The 19,688-nt window shown below is 67.2% G+C and overlaps 3 protein-coding genes across 4 annotated transcripts; 2 read left to right on the top strand and 1 right to left on the bottom strand.

The window, feature by feature from the left end:
• The first annotated feature begins 336 nt into the window (after window positions 1–336).
• On the top strand, window positions 337–10,441 carry ANPEP (alanyl aminopeptidase, membrane). Of its 2 annotated transcripts, none has more exons than XM_075044737.1 (21): window positions 337–547; window positions 4,218–5,179; window positions 5,433–5,578; window positions 5,664–5,800; window positions 5,885–6,011; window positions 6,121–6,275; window positions 6,349–6,462; window positions 6,588–6,731; window positions 6,844–6,909; window positions 7,053–7,118; window positions 7,319–7,491; window positions 7,583–7,659; window positions 7,767–7,900; window positions 8,020–8,075; window positions 8,196–8,343; window positions 8,509–8,600; window positions 8,780–8,890; window positions 8,982–9,149; window positions 9,224–9,364; window positions 9,486–9,567; window positions 9,860–10,441. In XM_075044737.1, the coding sequence occupies exons 2-21, from the start codon at window positions 4,527–4,529 to the stop codon at window positions 10,016–10,018; spliced, it is 2,949 nt and encodes a 982-aa protein (XP_074900838.1). In that variant the 5' UTR covers window positions 337–547; window positions 4,218–4,526; the 3' UTR covers window positions 10,019–10,441. The 2 variants fall into 2 exon arrangements, with proteins under 2 accessions (XP_074900838.1, XP_074900837.1); XM_075044736.1 differs by lacking the exon at window positions 337–547 and adding an exon at window positions 1,733–2,231.
• On the bottom strand, window positions 10,439–12,752 carry LOC142038555 (uncharacterized). Its single transcript, XM_075044015.1, is given in 3 exon segments — window positions 10,439–10,515; window positions 11,748–11,897; window positions 11,900–12,752. Coding segments are annotated over 3 exon segments (1,080 nt in total).
• A 3,586-nt stretch (window positions 12,753–16,338) lies between these two features.
• On the top strand, window positions 16,339–17,740 carry LOC142038460 (mesoderm posterior protein 1-like). The gene is made up of 2 exons (XM_075043903.1): window positions 16,339–17,250; window positions 17,678–17,740. Exons 1-2 carry the CDS (start codon window positions 16,339–16,341, stop codon window positions 17,738–17,740), a joined length of 975 nt encoding a protein of 324 aa, XP_074900004.1.
• The last annotated feature ends 1,948 nt before the right edge of the window (window positions 17,741–19,688 follow it).

Here is a 19,688-nt window from a genome sequence, read left to right as displayed (position 1 = left end):
TGTGGCTTAACCCTTCCCCAGCTGGCCATGAGCCACCACCACAGCTTGTGGAGGTCAAGAAGCCAGGCAACCTGCTGCTTCCTCTTTTCTGCCAGCCCCCTGTCTCTTCCTCCTCCTCCTCTTCCTCCTGTTGGCTGCTGGAGCAGTGTGGTGGAGGGAGCAGGTGAGCGGTGCTCTGGGCTGTGTTCTGGGGCTGGGACACAGGGTCCAGCAGGCACTGGGGCAGTCGGAGGGGAAAACTCCAGCTTGCCCTGTGGCAAGGAACTTGGCGTCGTGCCCGTGTCCCACTCTGTGCCAGGCCTGGGACACGGGGGTGCCTGGGGGGGTTGGGCTGGGGCAGGAGGCCCTGGCTGCGATGGGCTGTGCCTGTGTCCAGTCCTGCGCCATGGCAGGGCAGTTCCCGCTGCAGGATGTGTCCGGCCATACGTGCTTCCTCTGCAGCGAGGAGGTGTTTGTGCACAGCCTCCTCCGGTAACGACTCTGGCCTCGCTGTCCCTTCCCACATCCTGCCGGAGCCTCGGGAGGTCGAGGACCGTGTTGGGGCTGGGTGAGTCCTGCTGCTCCTGGCTGCTCCCTTTCCCCGTTCCTGTGCAGAAGAGGGCAGAGACGATGGGGTGGTTCACCCCAGGATGAGCTGGGCCAAACCCCTGGACCCCCACGTCCCCACCCATGAGGGCTGCAGCCCTGACCCCAGCAATCACAGGGTTGTGCGGGAGCAGCCCCAGCCTGGCTGGGGGAGAGGCGGCCCTACAAGCCCTGCCTCCTCAGGGCTGGCGTGCTGGCTGCCCAGGGTCCTGCCCAGGGACAGGAGCCCCAAGTGCCCTGGCAGAGCGGAGGGAGGATACTGCACTGAAGGCGAGACCTGGCTCCTGCTGTGGGCAGAGAACATTCCTGCCCAGGGCAGGGCTGTGAGGCAGCGTTGGCAATGACCCTGTGTGCCCCAAAGGGCCGTGGCCAGGTCACCAGACCCTTCCTGCTCTCTGAGGTTAGCTGGAGGGGCGCAGCATATGCAGGGACGTGGAGGGCAGGGGCTGGCCGGGGGCTCAGTGCTCTCCTGTCCAGGCTGCCTGTGTGGTCTGGAGATGGGAGATGTGGCTGGGTCTTGGGGCTGGCTCCTGGCCCCGTCACCTGTCCCCAGCCAGGCTGTGCTTTGGCACCGATGGGGCTGGATTTTGCTGAGCTCAGCTGGGGTTTACTTGCTGGAGTGTGTCCCCTGACTCTAGGCCCCCCCTCCACAGCAGTGAGGCGGAGGGAAGCAGGTGATGGAGCCTGGCCCTGGCCCAGCTCCTCCACAGGTATCTGAAATGTTTACCCTCATCCTGCCAAGCACTGGGTGAGCCCAAGTCCCAGCCCCATGCCCAGGCTGGCTGTGTCATTCTCCGAGTGGGGAGACCCTGGGGCCCTACCTCTGGTGCTGCACCTGGCAAACCCAGCCGAGCCCCGATCGCAGCCCCGCAGGTTGACTACAAGGACTGGGATGTCTCTGAACCCACTGCTGCCGGGACAGGGGGTGCCAGGTGGGGCTGGGGCACAGGGTGCTGGGCTGGGGGACTGAGCAGGGGGCACCCCCAAGCAGGGACACCATTCCTGGTGTGCCTAGGCGCTCCGGGTGCTGCGGGGAGGGGGCAGAGCCTGGCTTGGTTGCTGCTGGGTGGTAGTCTGTCCCCTTTCCTGCCACCCCCTGGGATGAGCGTGCTGGCCAATGCTGGCATGAGAGAGGGGACCCGTAGCAGGACCCCGGGGGGGCTGTGGGGTGTAGGGGCCGGGCAGGTGGGGGCGGTTCACCCCCAGCACTGCGGTCCCCAGGCTAACCCGACTAACGCCTCCCAGCTGGGGAGGTGGGGGGTCCCGCAGCCCGGGCGGTCCCGCTCTACCTTCCCCCAGCAGACACCCCTCGCCCTTGTCCCTGCTCCGGGAGCCGGTGCTGGGGCCGGGATCCCCCGCACCAGGGGCTGGCCGCTGCCCGCCGCTGTCCCCCGCTGCCCTGGCCCCCCACCCCGGGACGTGCCCCGCCAGCCCCCGGCCCGGCCAGCAGCCCAGGGGTTAAGGGGGCGAGGAGGTTCAGGTTACTTCCCTTGGAGCTTTAGGAGGAAAACTTTCCTCCGGCGGGCGGCTGAGCTAGCGGAGCCGAGACAGCGCCCGCGGGCAGGGCGCAGCCCTGGGTGCCTCGGTGGGGATGGGGCGGGCGGGAGCCCCCCGGCCCCTCGCTCCCCGCGGTTGAGCGCAGGAAGGTGAGTGGGGGGCGATGCCGCTGCCCAACTCCCCCCCCGGGGGGGGGCAGACTTCGACCCGGGGGTCCTGGGCGTCCTCGCCCTGGGGGATCGTTGGCTTGGGCCGAGCGGGGAGAAGGGGCTGTGGGCTCGCGTGTTCGGGGCTGCGGGGTTTGTGTGCAGGGGGGGGGTATGGAGCCCTTATGTGGCGGTGGGGGGCTTTGGGGGGGTCCATGGGGTTGCGAGAGGTTATGGAGGGCTCTGGGATGTGTGTGTGCGTGTCGGGTTATGGGGCGTGCGGGGCCAGAGCCTCAAGGGAGCCGCGCGTCCATGCGGGTGATGCCCAACATCTCTGTCCTGGGTGTCTTCGTGCGGGACGGAGCACACGCGTGTCCGCTGTCTGCAAGGGCTCCCCGGAGGAGGCTTTGCAGTGGGGGAGCAGGAGCCTGCGTGCGCCGGAGCTGGGGGAGACGGGGTGCGGGCTGGCATGGGGTGGTGCAGACGGCCTGGGGAGGGGGCTCAGGGAGGGGTGCAGGGGCTGGCTGGTCTTAACGGGGGAGAAGTGCGTGAGGGGGCCAGCACGGGCCTGAGCTGGGGTGAGCACCTGTGTGCCGTGCCCAAGAGGGTCTGTGCGGGGAGGGCCAGCGCCAGGCAGGGGTGTAGTGTGCCTGTCGGTGCAGGATAGAGGGCGTGCGGGGTGCCCAGCACCCTCCTGGCTGGGTGTGCCCCTGTCCCGGGGGAGCTGCTCCAGCAGTGATTTGGCACTTTCTGTTCCCCAAACCCTGTGCCTTTGGCCAAAGTGAGGGCTGGGACCGGGCCAGAGAAAGCCTGGGCTGCAACCCCATGTGCAGTGGTGGCCGGCCAGGCTGTGGGGATGGCCAGGCTCCACAGGGCAGGGCCTGTCTGGGGACACCGCAGCATCCCAGGGCTTCACTGCCAGGAGCAGTGATGCTGGTGGGTGCAGCTGGGTGCTGTCGGGGACAGGGCATGGTTCCCTGAGGATGGCTCTTAGCCTCTTGCTGGGTTTGCCCCTTGCCCCAGAGCTGCGGCTCCCAGCAGGACCTGCTTACGTCTCCCCACTGGAAAGATTGGATCTCAGAAAGAGGAGTTTCTATTGCTAGGGTGAGACGCGGCACCTCCCCTCCCCACCCTGCCCTGCATGGGGACTTCACTCCGTGGGTTTCTGCTATGCCCTGTCTGCCACCCCAGTCCAGGGAAGCCTCTGGCAGAGCTCCCAGGGCTGACCTGCACGGCCTGGGGGGCTTGGGCTGCTCTCCCCTGCCAAGGCAGAGCTCCCATGGAGAAGTGTGTGCCCCTGTCCCGCATGCCAGCACCCTGAGCCCTGGTGTGTTTGCTTGGCTCCAGCCAGGGCCCTGGCTGGCGGCTTTGCACTGTGGGGTGCAGGCGGGGCTGTACACATGGGACCCCGCCATCTTCCAGCTGCGTGTTGTGCCGGTTGACACCCCCAGCTCACCCAGGCTATGGCTGGCAGGAGGGCTGAGCGCGGCCCGTGGTGCGTGCAGCCTTCTGGGTGCCCTGTGGCCGGTGGCAGCGGGCACACGCCTGCTTGGGTTCACAGGGCCTGGAGTTTGACCTCCAGGTGTGAGCCAGGCAATGCAACCCTGGACTTTGAGAGGGCTGCAAGCAGGGCAGGCTCCTCCCCAGCATGGTCCTGGGCTCCACTCGCACCACCCGGACCCCCAGGGCTGCACCCCATGCCCTCCTGCTTTTCCCCTGATGCGTGGGCAGCACGGTGAGGTGTGCCCCTGCCAGGGTGCAAGTGCCAGCCCCCACCTGCCCTGGCCTCAGCCCCAGCAGCAGGTCCTTCGCAGGCAGAGTGGCAGCCGGGACCCCCTGCTGATGGCTCAGACCCCGTCACTTGAGGGCAAACAGAGTGATGCTGAGCCAGATGCTGGCCTTGGGTGCCAGGGCCACCTGCCTTGCCCCATGGCAAGGTGGGGATGTGGCCATCAGCTGTGACCACCTGCTTTGTCCCTCCTTTTGCAGGGTCAGGCCGGTGCTTGGGAGGGACGCTGGGAGTCCTGGCCCGCAGCCCGTGCCCGGTCCCACGCTGCCCATCCCTGATGGTGTAATACCAATCTGCCAATTTTACCCACCACTGCAGCGGCACTGGGTGTTGGTGCTCCTGCAAGGCCGGGAGGCGGGTGGGTGGAAAGCTCATCCCACCCTGAGCCTCGTGGTCATTTAATACTTCACCCATTAACTTGGAGTAATAAACCTCGTGAGAGCGAGAGGCTAAAAGCCGTGCCAGCCGGGCAGCACCTCCTTCACAAGCACCGCTCCCACAGCCTCACCATGGCGGCTGGCTTCTTCATCAGCAAGACCGTGGGCATCGTGGCCATCGTGCTGGCCCTGGGGGCTGTGGCCACCATCATCGCGCTCTCAGTGGTGTACGCCCAGGAGAAGAACAAGGTGGTGGATTCTGGCACCGCTGGCACCACCACCACCACCACCAAGGCAACCACCACCACGACCACCCTCCACACCACGGCCGCCCTCACCACCACCGCGGTCCCCCCCACCACTGCCGCGCCCCAACACCCCTGGAATCAGTGGAGGCTGCCAAAGACGCTGGTGCCAGAGTCCTATGAGGTGACTCTGCAGCCCTTCCTCACACCCAATGCTGACAACATGTACATCTTCAAGGGCAACAGCAGCGTGGTCTTTGTCTGCAAGGAACCCACCAACCTCATCCTCATCCACAGCAACAAGCTGAACTACACCCTGCAGGGTTCCTTCTACGCCTCACTGAAGCCGGTGGATACCCTCAGAGCACCCGGCATCAACAGTACCTGGCTGGAGATCCCCACCCAGTACCTGGTGGTGCAGCTCAATGGCATGCTGCGGCAGGGCCGGCGCTACAAGCTCTTCACCAGCTTCACGGGGGAGCTGGCTGATGACCTGGCTGGCTTCTACCGCAGCGAATATGTGGATGAGTCAGGCGTTAAGTAGGTGGAGGGCAGGGGGCTGGGGTGGGCACGGGGCTGGCCCGGGGGTGGCGGAGGGCACGGGCTGGGTTTAGGGCTCCTCTCCCGCTGGGATGGTGGGATGGGTGTGGGGGAGCCTCTGTGGCCCCCTGCATCCACATGCCACCCCAGCAGGGATGGGACGGGATCGGGCAGGGCGCAGGGAGAGCGGAGGGACCTGGGGGGGTGCCAGCCCCTGCAGAGGCCCCCGGGCGCTGACGAGGTTTGCTTGCAGGAAGGTGGTGGCCACCACACAGATGCAGGCGGCTGACGCACGGAAAGCCTTCCCCTGCTTCGACGAGCCGGCCATGAAAGCCAACTTCACGGTGACGCTGATCCACCCCTCTGACCACAAGGCCATTTCCAACATGCCTGCTATAAGTGAGTGGGGCGGGGGGAGCCCTGGTGGAGGGGTCCAGGGGCCCAGCCGGACTGGGGGTGACCCCCTTCCCTCTGCTGCCCACAGGGACCCAGCAGCAGAACATCAGCGGGGAGAGCTGGAACATCACTGAGTTCGACACCACCCCCAAAATGTCCACCTACCTGCTGGCCTTTATTGTCAGCCAGTTCGACTACGTGCAAAACGTCTCAGGGCATGTGCAGGTAGGCTGGGGGTGGGGGACACCCCCCACCCGCCCAGGGGTCTGAGCCCAGGCAGCAGCTGAGCCCTGCATCTCTCCCCTCCAGATTCGCATCTGGGGCCGCCCCAAGGCCATCGCCGAGAAGCAGGGCAGCTATGCGCTCCAGGTGACCGGCCCCATCCTCAGCTTCTTCGAAAAGCACTACAACACGGCATACCCGCTGCCAAAGGCCGGTGGGTGCTGCGGGGTGGCCGGGGCACTGGGTCGAGCCGCCAGCCATGGTGGGGGCAGGTGGTCCAGCACCCCGGCAGTGGCGCACCAACGGGACTCCTCCATCCCCAGACCAGGTCGGCCTCCCTGACTTCAACGCGGGCGCGATGGAGAACTGGGGACTGCTGACCTACCGGGAGAACTCGCTGCTCTTTGACGATGCCTACTCCTCCATTGGCAACAAGGAGCGGGTGCTGACCGTCATTGCTCACGAGCTGGCCCATCAGGTACCCGCCGTGTCCCCCGCCCACTCTGCTGACTGGCCGGGCCCAGCTGACAGGTCGCTGTGCCCCCCCCCAGTGGTTCGGGAACCTGGTGACGCTGCAGTGGTGGAATGACCTGTGGCTGAACGAGGGCTTCGCCTCCTACGTGGAGTACCTGGGCGCTGCCGCGGTGGAGACCTCCTGGAATATTGTGAGTGCTGGGGCCAGCGGGCAGGGGCTGCGGGCACCCCCTCCACCCCTGCACCCCCGGGGGCTGCCCCGCTGCCAGGAGGGTGCACGCAGGGCTGAGGCGGGTGCTGGCACTCACCCCCGCAGAAAGACCTGATGGTGCTGAATGAGGTGTATGCGGTGATGGCGACCGATGCCCTGACCACCTCCCACCCACTCACCTTCCGCGAGGACGAGGTTAACACCCCGGCCCAGATTAGCGAGGTCTTCGACAGCATTGCCTACAGCAAGGTGGGCACGTGAGCCCAGGCTCATGGGGACTGGGCACGGGGGTCCCTGGGGCGGTGGGATGGGCTGTGGGGTGCCCCACGCACCTGGGGTCTCTGACCTGCCGTCTCCACAGGGAGCGTCAGTGCTGCGAATGCTCTCTGACTTCCTCACCGAGGACGTGTTCAAGGAGGGGCTGCAGGTGAGGCTCTGCCAGTGCCGGGGTGCACCGAGCCCCAGTGCAGGGTGGGCTTCCCATGGCAGGGGCATCCCCGGGTGCTCTGCAGGCATCCTGCACCCCGGACCTGCCCCTGCCCACCCGTCTCTCCTGGTGCTCTCCCGCAGTCCTACCTCCACACGTTTGCCTATGGAAACACCGTCTACATGGACCTCTGGGTTCATTTGCAAGAGGTAGGAGGGGGCTGGCTGCTCTTGGCTGCTCCCCCTGACCCAGCCCCTTCCCTACTGCTGCCCTGGCTCTCGGGGGGCTGCCCGGCGGGATGGGGTCCCAGCCACGCAGCCACCGCACGCTGGGCGAAGGCTGCAGCACCGGCCAAGCCCTGCACTGCACTCCCCGGCACTGGTGACCCGTGGCGCTGCCCTCCTTGCAGGCTGTCACGAAGCGCAATGTCTCACTGCCTGACTCCGTCAGCAACATTATGGACTGCTGGACGCTGCAGATGGGCTTCCCCGTGGTGACCGTCAACACCCTCACTGGCACTGTCAGCCAGAAACACTTCCTGCTGGACCCCACCTCCGTGGTAGAGAGACCCTCCATCTTCAAGTGAGTGGGGTGGTGGGCTGTCGGTGTCAGGGGGATGAGGCGGGCTAGGGGGGCAAGGGATGGTCCCACTGCCTGCCTGTCTCTGGCACAGCTACACCTGGATCGTCCCCATCACCTGGATGACACGCTCAACCACTGGGAACAGGTACTGGCTGACCAAAGTCACAGGTACGGTGCATCCTGCCCAGGCTGGGAGCAGGGGTCTTGCTGCCACCTCCCTTGCCCCTTGCAGGTGGGGGGGGCGGCTCCAGCAGACCCTCCTCTCCCCTTCCCAGAAACCAACAACCAGTTCAAGGTGAACAGCTCTGACTGGCTCCTGCTGAACCTGAATGTCAGCGGGTACTTCCGTGTCAACTACAACCAGGAGAACTGGGACCAGCTCCTCACCCAGCTCTCCACCGACCACCAGGTATGTGGGGCTGGGGTGTGGGGTGGGGAGTGTGGGGTGTGGAGTGTGGGTGGGCCCCCACCCCACCCCACGCACCCCACTCAGGGCTGCCCTGAGATGCCAACTCTGCCCTCTCCTAGGCCATCCCCATGATCAACCGTGCCCAGATCATCGATGACGCCTTTAACCTGGCCAGGTGAGCCGTGCTGGCTGCCCCAGGTGCCCACTGGGGCGATGGGGACTGGTGGGGTGGGCACCCTGGAAGCAGGCAGTGGCTGTGGGGCTGGGGAGCTGACGCTGCCCTCACCCCTCACAGGGCAAAGTACATCAATGTGACCTTGGCCTTGAGCACTACACGGTTCCTGAGCCAGGAGACGGCGTACATGCCCTGGGAGGCGGCGCTCAACAACCTGCATTACTTCCAGCTGATGTTTGACCGCAGTGAGGTCTTTGGGGTGATGACGGTGAGCAGTGCCACCTGCCCAGCCCCGGCCCTGCAGTGGGTCCTGCCGCTCGGCAGAGCCTCATGCTGGGGGGGGATGGGGAGAAGGGGCTGGATCTGCACCCAGAGCTGGGCTGGGGGTTGCTGCCGGTGCCACCGGCTGCTGACCGTTCTTCCGTCCCCGCAGCAATACATACAGAAACAGGTGATGCCGCTCTTCTCCCACTACAAGAACATCACCAATAACTGGGTCATCATCCCCAGTGACCTGATGGACCAGTGAGTGCCACGTCCCTGGGGATGGGCTGGACCCCCGGGGTCTCCCCAACTGAACTGGGATGGTCACCCCAGCATGTGCTGGGGAGAGGGCATGGCCCCGCCTGTGGCCTGGCACTGGCGGGTTGGTGCCTGGCTGCTGCTTGCTGGTCCCCAGCCCCGTGTGGCCCCTCTCTCCCCAGGTACAACGAGATCAATGCCATCAGCACAGCCTGCTCCTACGGCATTGTCGAGTGCCAGGACCTGGCCACTAGATACTTCAACGAGTGGGAGAAAAATGTCATCAGTAACCCGTGAGTCCCCAGGGTGCCCTGGTGCCATGGCAGGCAGCCAGGCTGGACGCAACAAGGGGCTCCCGGCTGAGACCGCTCTTCTCTCCTGCAGGATCCCCCCGAACCTGCGGTCCTCCATCTACTGCAGCATAGTGGCCACGGGCGGGGAGAAGGCCTGGGACTTCATCTGGGAGAGGTTCAAAGAGGCCACCGTCATATCTGAGGCCGACAAGCTCCGCACCGCCCTCTCCTGCAGCCCCTATCCCTGGATCCTCAACCGGTGGGTGCGGGGTCCCGGGCAGGCGCCACGGCTCTGCCCCTGCCAGCTCCTCACCCAGCGGCGTTCCCCCCCAGGTACCTGCAGTACACCCTCGACCCCAGCAAGATCCGGAAGCAGGACGCCACTGCCACCATCAACAGCATCGCCAGCAACGTAGTGGGGCAGCCCCTGGCCTGGGACTTCATCCGCAGCAACTGGAGGACGCTCTTCGGCCAGTGAGCACCTCAGGGGGGGTGGCACCATCTCTTCCCCTGGCCATGCAGGGTCAGGGCAGCCTCGGCCCCCAGTGCTGCTCTACCCGGGGCCCCCAGCTCAGCCGTCCCTCTGTTCTCCCAGGTATGGGGGTGGCTCCTTCTCCTTCTCCCGGCTGATTTTAGCGGTGACCCAGCGGTTTTCCACAGAGTTTGAGCTGCAGCAGGTGAGGCTGGACCCTGGCAGGGTCTGTGGGATGGAGCACCAGAGACCCCAGCCCCAGCAGGAGCAGGGGCACAGGTCTGCGCTGCTGGCACCTTGCAACCTGCCCTTTGCCAGCAGGCCTTGTTGTGGGGTGGGCTCCAGCCCCTGCCCCTTTTGTGCCCAGGGGTCTAGGCAGCTTCTATTCCCGTCCCGGGCTGCTTGGGTGCTACCGGGGGCTGCTGGAGTGGTGCCAGGGTGCTGCGGGGGCTGTTGGTGCACCCCATGCCTGCTCCAGCTCCTCTTGTCCCTGGCAGCTGGAGCAGTTCAAGGCAGACAACCAGGACATCGGCTTCGGATCGGGGACACGGGCGCTGGAGCAGGCGCTGGAGAGGACTCGTGCCAACATCAACTGGGTGAAGGAGAACAAGAAGACGGTGCTGACCTGGTTCCAGGGCGAGGTCGCCCCCAGCTAACCGCGCCGCCCTGGCCACCGCGCACCCTCCTCCCAGCCGGGCCGCTGGCTGGCGTGGGATGGGCTGCAGGGGCCGAGCCTGAAGCTCCCAGAGCCCACCGCCGCGCGGCCGGGCTGGACCCTCACCCACTCCCCAGCTCCACTCACTCCATCCTCTCCGGCCCCCAGCCCCAAACACTCCCTCCTGGCGGCCCCCGTGCCCCCCCCCCCCCCCGGCCAGCACGGTCAGGTCCTTCGCTGCTCGTGAGGGGCAGGAGCCGCTGCCCGCGGGCAGGGCCTGGTGCCTGTATGATGGGCAGCAGATGGGGGACGGGGGGCTTTGGGCTGGGGCCCTGCGGCCCTCGGCTGCTTGGGGCAGAGCTGGGCTCTGCAGACTTGTGCAAAGCCTGGAGGTTGTAAATAAAGGCTTGCACATCAGCTTTCACCGGCGGCTCTGGATGCTGAGGGGATGCTGGCTCTGGGGGGCTGCGCCGGGGCCTGGGAGGAAGCGGCTGGGACCTTGCGGTGGGCACGGGGCGGGGGCCAGGGACGCGGGGGCCAGGGACGCAGAGCCCCCCGGGCCATTAAGAGCCTGGTGCTAAGTGGCTCTGGGGGCTTTGCCGACGCCAGCCCCCCGGCCCCTCTGTCTGACGGCTGCATGTGAGCTCTCCTGCTGGGCCCCAGCCCTGCGCCCTGCACGGGGGGTGGCGTGCCCACTCCCGACTGGGATGGGGACGGGATGCTTCTGCCTGGCTCCCACTCTGGGGCAGCTGCTGCGGGGTCAGGGTGGGAGGCAGCCGTGGCTTCCCTGAGGCACCTGGGCAGGAGGGGGTGCTGGCAGCCAGACCCCGGGGACCGTCCCCCGTGGGCTACCCAGGTCCCCGAAGGGATGGAGCTGGACAGTCCCAGCGGCACAAGGGCGTTTCTTGCAGGGCCAGTCCCAAACCCTCGCAGGGGCTTTGGGCACAGGGAAGGGATGGGACCCGATGGGCGGGTGGGAGCTGCCCTACCAGGGGTCAGTGGGGCTGGGGAAGCCCCCCAGGTGGTGGGTCCCTCTGTCACCCTAGCTCTGGGACATCTCTGGGCTGTGGGGTGGGCTGAGAGGGGGCACCGAGCTCCTGGCTGTGTGTGTGGGTGCCAGCCTGTGGGGTGCCCGCCTGTGGGGTGCCCCAGGCCGCCAACCCTGACTGTGTTGGGACGCAGTGAGTGAGGTCCTGCAGTAACGAGTCAGGTTGCGGGAGTGCACGTTAGCTTTAATGAGGAGCCCTTCCCCAGTGTCCATCCCGTGTGGCTCTGTGGCATGGCCACGCCACCGTCCCCCATGTGCCCTTTGCAGCTGGGGGTGTGGGATCAGCTCCACCCCCCCAATGCCGTGCTGGGGTGCAGCTGGGCAGGACAGGGGTTACATGGGGGGCTGAGGAGATGAGCCTGTCCAGGGCCGGCGGGCTGCCGAGCTGCGTGGAAAGAGCTGTGTTAGGTGAGTGACTGTAGGACAGCACTGTGTCCCCTGCCCTGCAACCCATGACCCCGTGCCCCCCACCCAGGCTGGCTGTCTGGTTCAGCACTCATCATGCTGTGCCCCCCAGCCCATGCAGACACCCCGGCCATGGCATGCAGGGGGATTTGGGGGTGCAGCCCTGCCCGCACCCCATGAGGAGCATCCACCCCCCTTCCTGCCCATCCCCAGGCTCTCCCCCAACCCCAGGGGGGCAGAGGAGCAGGGGTTGGGCTGGGGAGGGGGGTGTGGGTACCTGGCGGTGTGCAGGCAGCTGGGAGCCACACATGGGGATCCCAGGGGCCCCTGTGTCCGTCAGTCCTGCCCCAGGAGGCTGAAGGGGGGGCTGCAGGCTCCAAGCAGCAGGAGGAAGCTGTCCCAGTGCCCGTGGCCATGGTGCGTCTCCAGGGGGGTCCAGGGAGGTCACTGCTCCGAGGCTGTACAGTGGTGATGACCAGGACCCTGAGATGGAGCCAGGGGTCCTGTGAAGCTCCAGGGGGGTTCCTGCCACAGGGATGTAGGGGGGTGACCCCCAGGCCTCCATCCCCGTGTCGGGAACTCCAAGCACCTCTGGGGGGGTCCCTGCAGCAGGGCCACAAGGGGGTGACCCCCAGGCCCCTGTCCCCATACCAGGAGCCCCATGCAGCTCCAGGGGGGTCCCCACCATGGGAGGTGACCCCCAGCCCACAGTGCCGGGGGGCAAAGCATCCCGCGGGGCTGGGGTCGGCAGGTGCAGGCGGGGGTCCGGGGTCTGGCAGCACCCCAGGCCCTGGGGGCAGAGGGGGCAGTGCCGGGGGGCCGCCCCCCGCTGCCGGGCCAGCGCCTCCTCGCTGAGCCCCAGCAGGGCTGAGAGGTGGGCGATGTAGCGGATGGCGAGGCGCAGGGTCTCGATCTTGGTGAGGCTCTGCCCCGCAGGCGCCAGCGCGGGTGGCAGGTAGTGCCGCAGCCGCAGCAGTGCCTGCGCCAGCCGCCGCATCCGCAACTTCTCCCGCTGGCTGGCGCTCTGCCGCGGGCCCCCTGGCCCTCCGCACCACCCTGGCTCACCCCTGCCACCCCGCCGCCCCCCAGCCCCTGGCTGCCAGCCCCACGGGGGACGTGGGGATGCGCCAGGTGGCTTCGTGGAAGTTGTTGGGGAGATGGCGTCGGTGAAGTCCCTGGCCTGGTCCCAGAGCAGGGCACAGCCCACCGGGGGCTGGAGGCCCTGGGGAAGGAGCAGGGCTGGGGGTCTGGCCATGGCTGGGGTCCGCTGCGCTGCCTGCATCTGGGGGTGCCCGGGCAGCCCTGGTTTTATGTGGGGCTGGGGTGCGAGGTGACACCTTTGCGGCCACCTGGAGGTGTCAAAACCTACAGAGCCGAGCTGGGGCCAGCCAGGAGCCTGGGAATGCCAGGCCCATTTGCAGAGGTGTCAATTCTGACTCCTCCAACCCTTAATTAGCACTGCCCGGTGCTGGGAAGTGTGCAGGGACCAATTCACACGGCCGTGATAGATGCTAACGCGTTGACCAGCCCTGCCAGAGCCCACACTGCCCCGCACGGCCACTCTGCCGGGCCAACTGCACTGTAGCGGGCAGCAGGGACTTGACCTTCCAGTGCCAGGACCCTGAGCTGCCAGCCCTGACACCCAATGGTGTCCCCACACCTCCCCTGCGCTCTGCACAGCTCCCAGCCCTAGTGCCTGGGGTCCTGGCTGTGCTCCCAGCTCAAACCAACCGCCCTGAGGGGCCGGGGGATGCGGGGTTGCGCAGCCAGGCTGGTGCACTGGCGGTGGGACCACTGTGCTCCCCTCCTGGGAGACATCCCCACACCAGGCCATGCTGCCTCGGTCTCCCTGACCCCATGGGATCCCAGCAGACCCCACTGCAGACCCCAGTGCAGCCCCAGCTCTCTAAGCTCCCGGCGTACTCTAGAGAAGCTGGAGGCAGTCCATGAGTGTTTGTGGGGACCCACCAGGCTGTGCCCCTATGCATGGAGCTGAGGGTCCCTGTGCTGCTTGTCCAGCTGGTGCAAACTCCAGACTGGGCTTCAGGGTCCCTGAGGCAGCGGGCAGCACTGTGGTGGGGTGCTAAGCTCTTTAGGATGCTCCAGGGCAGGGGACCCTGCCCACATGCATGGGCTGGGTGATGCTGCAGAAGCAGGGGCAGGCAGCTGCTTGCTCAGCTCTGGGTGCTCCTGGCTGCAGAAGGCTGTTTGCCAGGATGCTTTTGTGGCACTCACCCCTGGGCCGGGCACAGCCTCTGGGCACCATCCCTGCGAGCTGTCCCCATCTCACCCAGTGGTACAAGAGTGCACAGCCAGGGCTGGGAGCCATGTGGATGTCTGACCCCCAGGAGGTGCTGGAGCAGGGACAAGGTGGACAGTAAGGTGTCCTGGGGAGGGCCTCCAGCAGGGCCCGGCAGGACCCCCTCAGCAGGAGAGCTGGCTGCTCCTGGGGGCAAGGGTCCGAGCCAGGCACTGACTGCCTGGGGAGGGTTTTGGCCAGCTTTGTCCAGCAGCACCGTCAGGAGCCCTGTGGCTCGGCAGCTGAGCTCCAACCCAGTGCCCTCGCCACGTCCCACCCCATGGCCCTGTGCCTGTGCTCCGTCAATATGGGATGTGGGGGAGACCCTGAGGGGTGAGGAGCTGTGGCCTCTCCCTGGAGGGGGCTCTGACCCCACAGCCAGCACTGTCATGGCCCAGCCGTGCTCTAGCACTTGTCTAAACAGAGAGGGAGGTGGGAAGCGGCTGCCCAGCAGGGCTGCAGAACTCATTACCCAGGAGCTCATCAGCTAATGAGACCCAGGAGGGGGCCTGGGAATGGCCGGGAGCAGGGCAGGGCAGCGCTGAAGGGTGTGTGGGGAAGGGGCCGTGCCCCAGGCTGTGCTGTTGGGTGCGGAGCACCCTGCCACACTCCCGGGGCCAGGCTGCTGCTGGGCCCCCACTGCAGCCCCCAGCCCCAGAGATTGGCTTGGGGACGGCATCAGACATCTGTGCACCCAGAGATGTGCTGCAGGTCCAAGTTGGCACCGGTGCCCTTGGACCTTGAACGGGGCAGTGGCACAGCACTTCCTCCAGCGAGAGGGCAGAGGGACTTAATGGCAATTAACCCTGGTGGTTTTGTGCCATGTCTGCAATGTCTGTGGGAAGGTAATGACCAGTTCAGATGCCAATATCCTCACGGTGCCTGGCAGGGGGTGTGGGTGCTGAGAGCAGGGCTGGGCTGGAGGCCCGACTGCAGGTGTGACGCCTTGGGGTGCCCATGGCTCTGAGCAGCACCGGGCCGGGTGCCATGGCATGCTTGGTGGCAGGGAGGGCCTGCAGCAGGTCAGCACCCTGTCCCGGCTGCCTCTGCACCGCTGGAGGCCCAGGGCCCTGTGACACCCGCACAACGGGGCTTTGAAACGTCGGTGATGACCCCGTCCAGGCTCCCCGCAGGGCCGGGGCACCCGGGGCTGCCACGGGGCTGCGCAGCCTGCCCTGCTCCAGCGAGCGCGGTGAGGATGGCAGAAGCACTCGGCTGGTGGTGAGCGATAAGCAGGATTTATCTCGTCACCTCTGTGTCACGGCATTGCCAAGGAAAACTGAACAAGCTTCATGTGACCACTGGGAAACACGAGCCTGTGAGCAACGAGGCGCTGGCTCACCCGCCGTGTTGTTCGGCAGCGTTTCCCTGGGGAGGGGGCCGGCCCTGCACCCCACTGCTGGTGCCATGCCCCGTGCCTGGCTCCGTGCCCCCCCAGCTGGCCCCGTGCCCCCTGCCCAGCTTTGTGGCTGATACATGACGTTGGGGGGGCCTGTGCACACTCGCTATGGCGGTCCCACGCCCACCGCTGTACCCCACGCTGCCACGTGAGGATCACGTACCCCGAGGCTGCCGTGAGGAGGGGGCCGTGCCGGTGCCGGGTGTCCCGACCCCCCCGCCCGCTACCCTGATGGGTTTTCCTGCCGGCGACGGGGCCGGGTTTCCCGGGAAACCTTCGCACCCGCCGGCGCCGACACCTGCGGGGCCTGGGAACGCGGCGGGGGGGCCCCTCCCAGCCCCCCCCCCCCCTCCGTGGGGGTCACCGAGCCCGGGCCGCCCATCCCGGCACCCGCCGGCACCGGGCTGCGGCCGCGGCTCCGCGCCGGGGCTCAGCGGGCGGCCGGGCTCATTAGGGGCAGCGTGTGAAACGCCATTAGCGGGGGCTGCGGGGGACCTGCCGCGGGAGGGCGGGCCGTGCCCCCCCCCCCCCGGCACCGGGCGCGGGGTCGGTGTCCCGCAGAGCCAGGCTGGGCACCGGGATGCCCGGCTGGGGCCATGCTGTGTGGTGGGGGATGTGGACACCCAGAGCTGGCACTGCTGCAGTGCGCACCTCACTGCAGACCCCACCGCAGACCCCACTGCAGACTCCCACCGCAGACCCCACCGCAGACCCCACCGCAGACCCCACTGCAGACTCCCACCGCAGACCCCACCGCAGACCCCACTGCAGACTCCCACCGCAGACCCCACCGCAGACCCCACTGCAGACCCCACGCCAGACCCCGATGAAGGCCCTGCTACCAACCCCACTGCCCACCTCACTGCAGACCCCACCGCAGACCCATTACAGTCCCCATGGCAGCCCCCACCACAGCCCCCGCATGGGGCCCAAGCCCCATCCTCAGGACAGTGTTGGGGGGTGTGAGGGCTGCCAAGGGGGTGGGCAGCACAGAGCAGCCTCACACCGCTGGGGTAAAATTCGTCACCCGCGTGTTCAAAGCCGGCTGCTCTCAAGCCCCCCCCGGCCTTTGAAGTGCTGCTGATGCTGGCCGCGAAGGTGCCACTTCACACCTCCAACCCTGCATAAAGCCAGGGCGGCCGGGGGACGCCAGCACACGGCCCCACAGCCATGGCCCACTCGGCAGCCCCCGGCCTCCCGCTCCCCGCCACCGCTCTGCTGCAGGACTGGGGCTGCTGCGGACCCCCGGACCACGAGGGCTACAGCAGCAGCTCGCCCGCACCCTCGCCCGATTCCTGCGGCCTCTCGTCTCCCGCCGCTGCCCGGGGACCCTGCCGTGGCCCCGCCACCCCCCGCCTGCGGGGTGGCCCTGGGAGCAGAAAGGGGGTCCGGGGCTCGGGGCCGGGTGGCCCGCGGCAGAGCGCCAGCGAGCGGGAGAAGTTGCGGATGCGGCGGCTGGCGCAGGCACTGCTGCGGCTGCGGCACTACCTGCCACCCGCGCTGGCGCCTGCGGGGCAGAGCCTCACCAAGATCGAGACCCTGCGCCTCGCCATCCGCTACATCGCCCACCTCTCAGCCCTGCTGGGGCTCAGCGAGGAGGCGCTGGCCCGGCAGCGGGGGGCGGCCCCCCGGCACTGCCCCCTCTGCCCCCAGGGCCTGGGGTGCTGCCAGACCCCGGACCCCCGCCTGCACCTGCCGACCCCAGCCCCGCGGGATGCTTTGCCCCCCGGCACTGTGGGCTGGGGGTCACCTCCCATGGTGGGGACCCCCCTGGAGCTGCATGGGGCTCCTGGTATGGGGACAGGGGCCTGGGGGTCACCCCCTTGTGGCCCTGCTGCAGGGACCCCCCCAGAGGTGCTTGGAGTTCCCGACACGGGGATGGAGGCCTGGGGGTCACCCCCCTACATCCCTGTGACGGAGACGCCCCCGGAGCTGCACGGGGCTGTTGCTTCCGACACGTCCTCCTGGCTGTCCCCTCCTCACTGCACAGGGGCAGGGGCCCCCCCGGACCTCCCCAGTGACCCCCTCCTGGATGCGGGGCTGATGCTGCCGGAGTTCGTGGATGCAGGGACAGTCACCCAGGTACGTGCGCTGGTAGGGATCGGGGTGAGCCCCGGTGGCTCCCAGCAAGGGGCTGGCATGGGGTGGGGCTCCGATGCGCTCGGAGCCCCCTTGGCTTGGGGCAGTGTGGGGACTGGGTTTGGGGTAACAACAGCCTTGTCTGGGGTTGGGAATGGAGTGGTGTCCCCCCCTCCTTCCTGCAGTGGGTGCATGTGGATCCCTCAGCCTGCTCCGATCCTCCCCGGAGCCACCCTCCCTCGTGTTTGTTGGGGTCCCATCAGCTGGGACAGACAGACCTGAGGCCATGGTCCTGTTTGTCCCTGACCAGGAGCCCTCCTGGCTGGTGGGGTCTGTCAGCCCCTGTTCCTGCACCCCCTGAGACCCCAGCCTTGCCATGGACCCCCACCCTGGCCAGTCACCCTCTCACCCACCCTCCGCTCCCCCCCAGGACCTCTCCACAGACCTGCTCTCTCTCTTGGAGGCTTTGCTCCCACCACAGCCCCAGGACTGACCCAGACGAGCCCACGCTCCCCGGTGCTGGAGCACTCGGTGCCATGCGGCCCCACGACACACCGTCCGGATGCCTGCAGCTCGGGGGATGGCGTCCCACCTTGGACAGCTGGGAGGTGGTGGGGACGAACTGCTTCTTGCATGAGCCTGGAGCTGTGCTGGATGTGCTGGGGCGGCTGCGACTGCACATAAAAAACCCTTGTGCCCCTCTGTGTGTCACCGCGTGGCTGTTCCTGTGGCAAGAGCTGGGCATGGGATGGGGTGCAGCGTGCCTGGGCCACCGCATCGGCTCCGGGAGTGGGTTTGGGGCCGGGAGAGGATGGCTGAACTGGTGAAACTCCTGCTCTACAGCAGGGTAGGCTACGGGCAGGGGCTCTGGCATGGATGCGGTGCCGCCTTGCTGGGCTGCAGGGGCTGGGGACCACAGCACGCGGCTGCGGGATGGCTGCACAGCATCTGGGAAAGCAATTGCGGGGGGGGGGGGGGGGGATTGGGAGAGACACCTCCTGCCCTGGGGCCTGTCCCCTGGCCGGGGACAGGGGGTCACCAGCACCCTCTGGATCCGGCCTTGGGGCTCAGTGTGAGCCGAGCATCACCTGCCCCCCATGCTGGTGCTTGTGAGACCTCCCCCCCAGCGCAGGGTTAAATGTGGGTATTTGGGGTCCAGCAACAGGGGAAGGGCTCGGGTGTGGGGCCGGGGCTGACCCCATTGGGCCAAAGGGGAGTGCAGGGGGGGCTGCAGATGGGGCTCCTCAGCCCCCTCGGTGGCTCCCTGTGGGGTGTGGGGGCCCATGGGGGTCTGGAGAATCCATTATAGGGACCTTGGCAGGGCCTGACAGCTGGGTGCTAATGTACTGGGGGGCCCTTCTCTGCCCACTCTGGGGGCTCTGGGGCAGGGGGTCTGCAGGGCTAATGAGCCCCACTTATCTGTGAAATGACTTGCTAATAATGTTAATTCCGTCTGCCCGGGGGAGTGAAGCCTTTGAGATGCAAAGCAGCCCCCTTGCCCTCTCCCAGGCTGCAGCTCCCCCCCCTCCCCCAGCCAGGGCTCAAGGGACTTAGGGACACACTCTATCCATGGGGACGTGCTCTGGCCGTGGGGACAGCCACAGTCTGGGGGAGCAGCTGGCAGAGGCAGTGCTGGGAGAAGGGACCTGTGGGTCTCTGGGACGCCCCCAAATGATGCACCCCAAATCGAGGAGCCTTTGTGCACCCCGATGCCTGGCCCTGGCAGCAGCAGTCCCAGCCCTGGGGAGGGCAGGCTGCAGTACCCACCCGGGCTGGGTGCTGGGGCAGGTCCTTCCCCTGGGCTGGGGCATGCTTAGGCTGAGGGGCTCCCTTTCACCACCATGGGGCGTCTCCCACTGCCTTGGGCACCTACTGCCCTGTCCCGGGTGGGGGCTGACCCAGGTGGGTTTCCTGGGGCTGGCAGCCACACAAGGTGCTGAGCAGGGGCCAGCCCTGCGCTGTTAGGATGGGATTTGGGATGAGCCGGTGGAGCGGGAGAGGGCAGAGGGGGACAGAGCTGCCTGCCTGCGGGTGGGGGGTAGAGAGACTCAATCTCAGGCCAGAGCTGTGTGTGCACATGTACGAGCATGTGTGCATCTGCGTGTGCATCAAGAGGAATGTGCATTTGAGTGTCTCTTTGTGAGCACTGTGCACGCTTACACATCTGTGTGTGTGGGTGGCATGCGGTGAAGGACCAAGCTGTTCCAAGCTGGCTGGCTACGTCAAGGAGCAACCTGAGCTACCAAGGGCATTCCCCCAGCCGCCTGCTGAGTGTGGCCCAGCAGCAGGCGAGGAGGTGGCTGCAGGTGCCAGCGCGACAGCGGTACCTGCCCCTCTCCCCCTCTTTTCCTGGCCCCCATCGGCTCACTGCCGCCAGGCACGGTGCAGATGCAGGAGCCCTCGGCACGGGCACCCATCAGCACGTGAGCAGCGGCCCTGAC

Source organism: Buteo buteo, chromosome 13 (genome assembly GCF_964188355.1).
Source record: "Buteo buteo chromosome 13, bButBut1.hap1.1, whole genome shotgun sequence".
In the NCBI taxonomy this organism is placed as follows: domain Eukaryota; kingdom Metazoa; phylum Chordata; class Aves; order Accipitriformes; family Accipitridae; genus Buteo; species Buteo buteo.
Note: the sequence above shows the minus strand (reverse complement) of the source record. Positions and strands in the feature narration are given on the sequence as shown.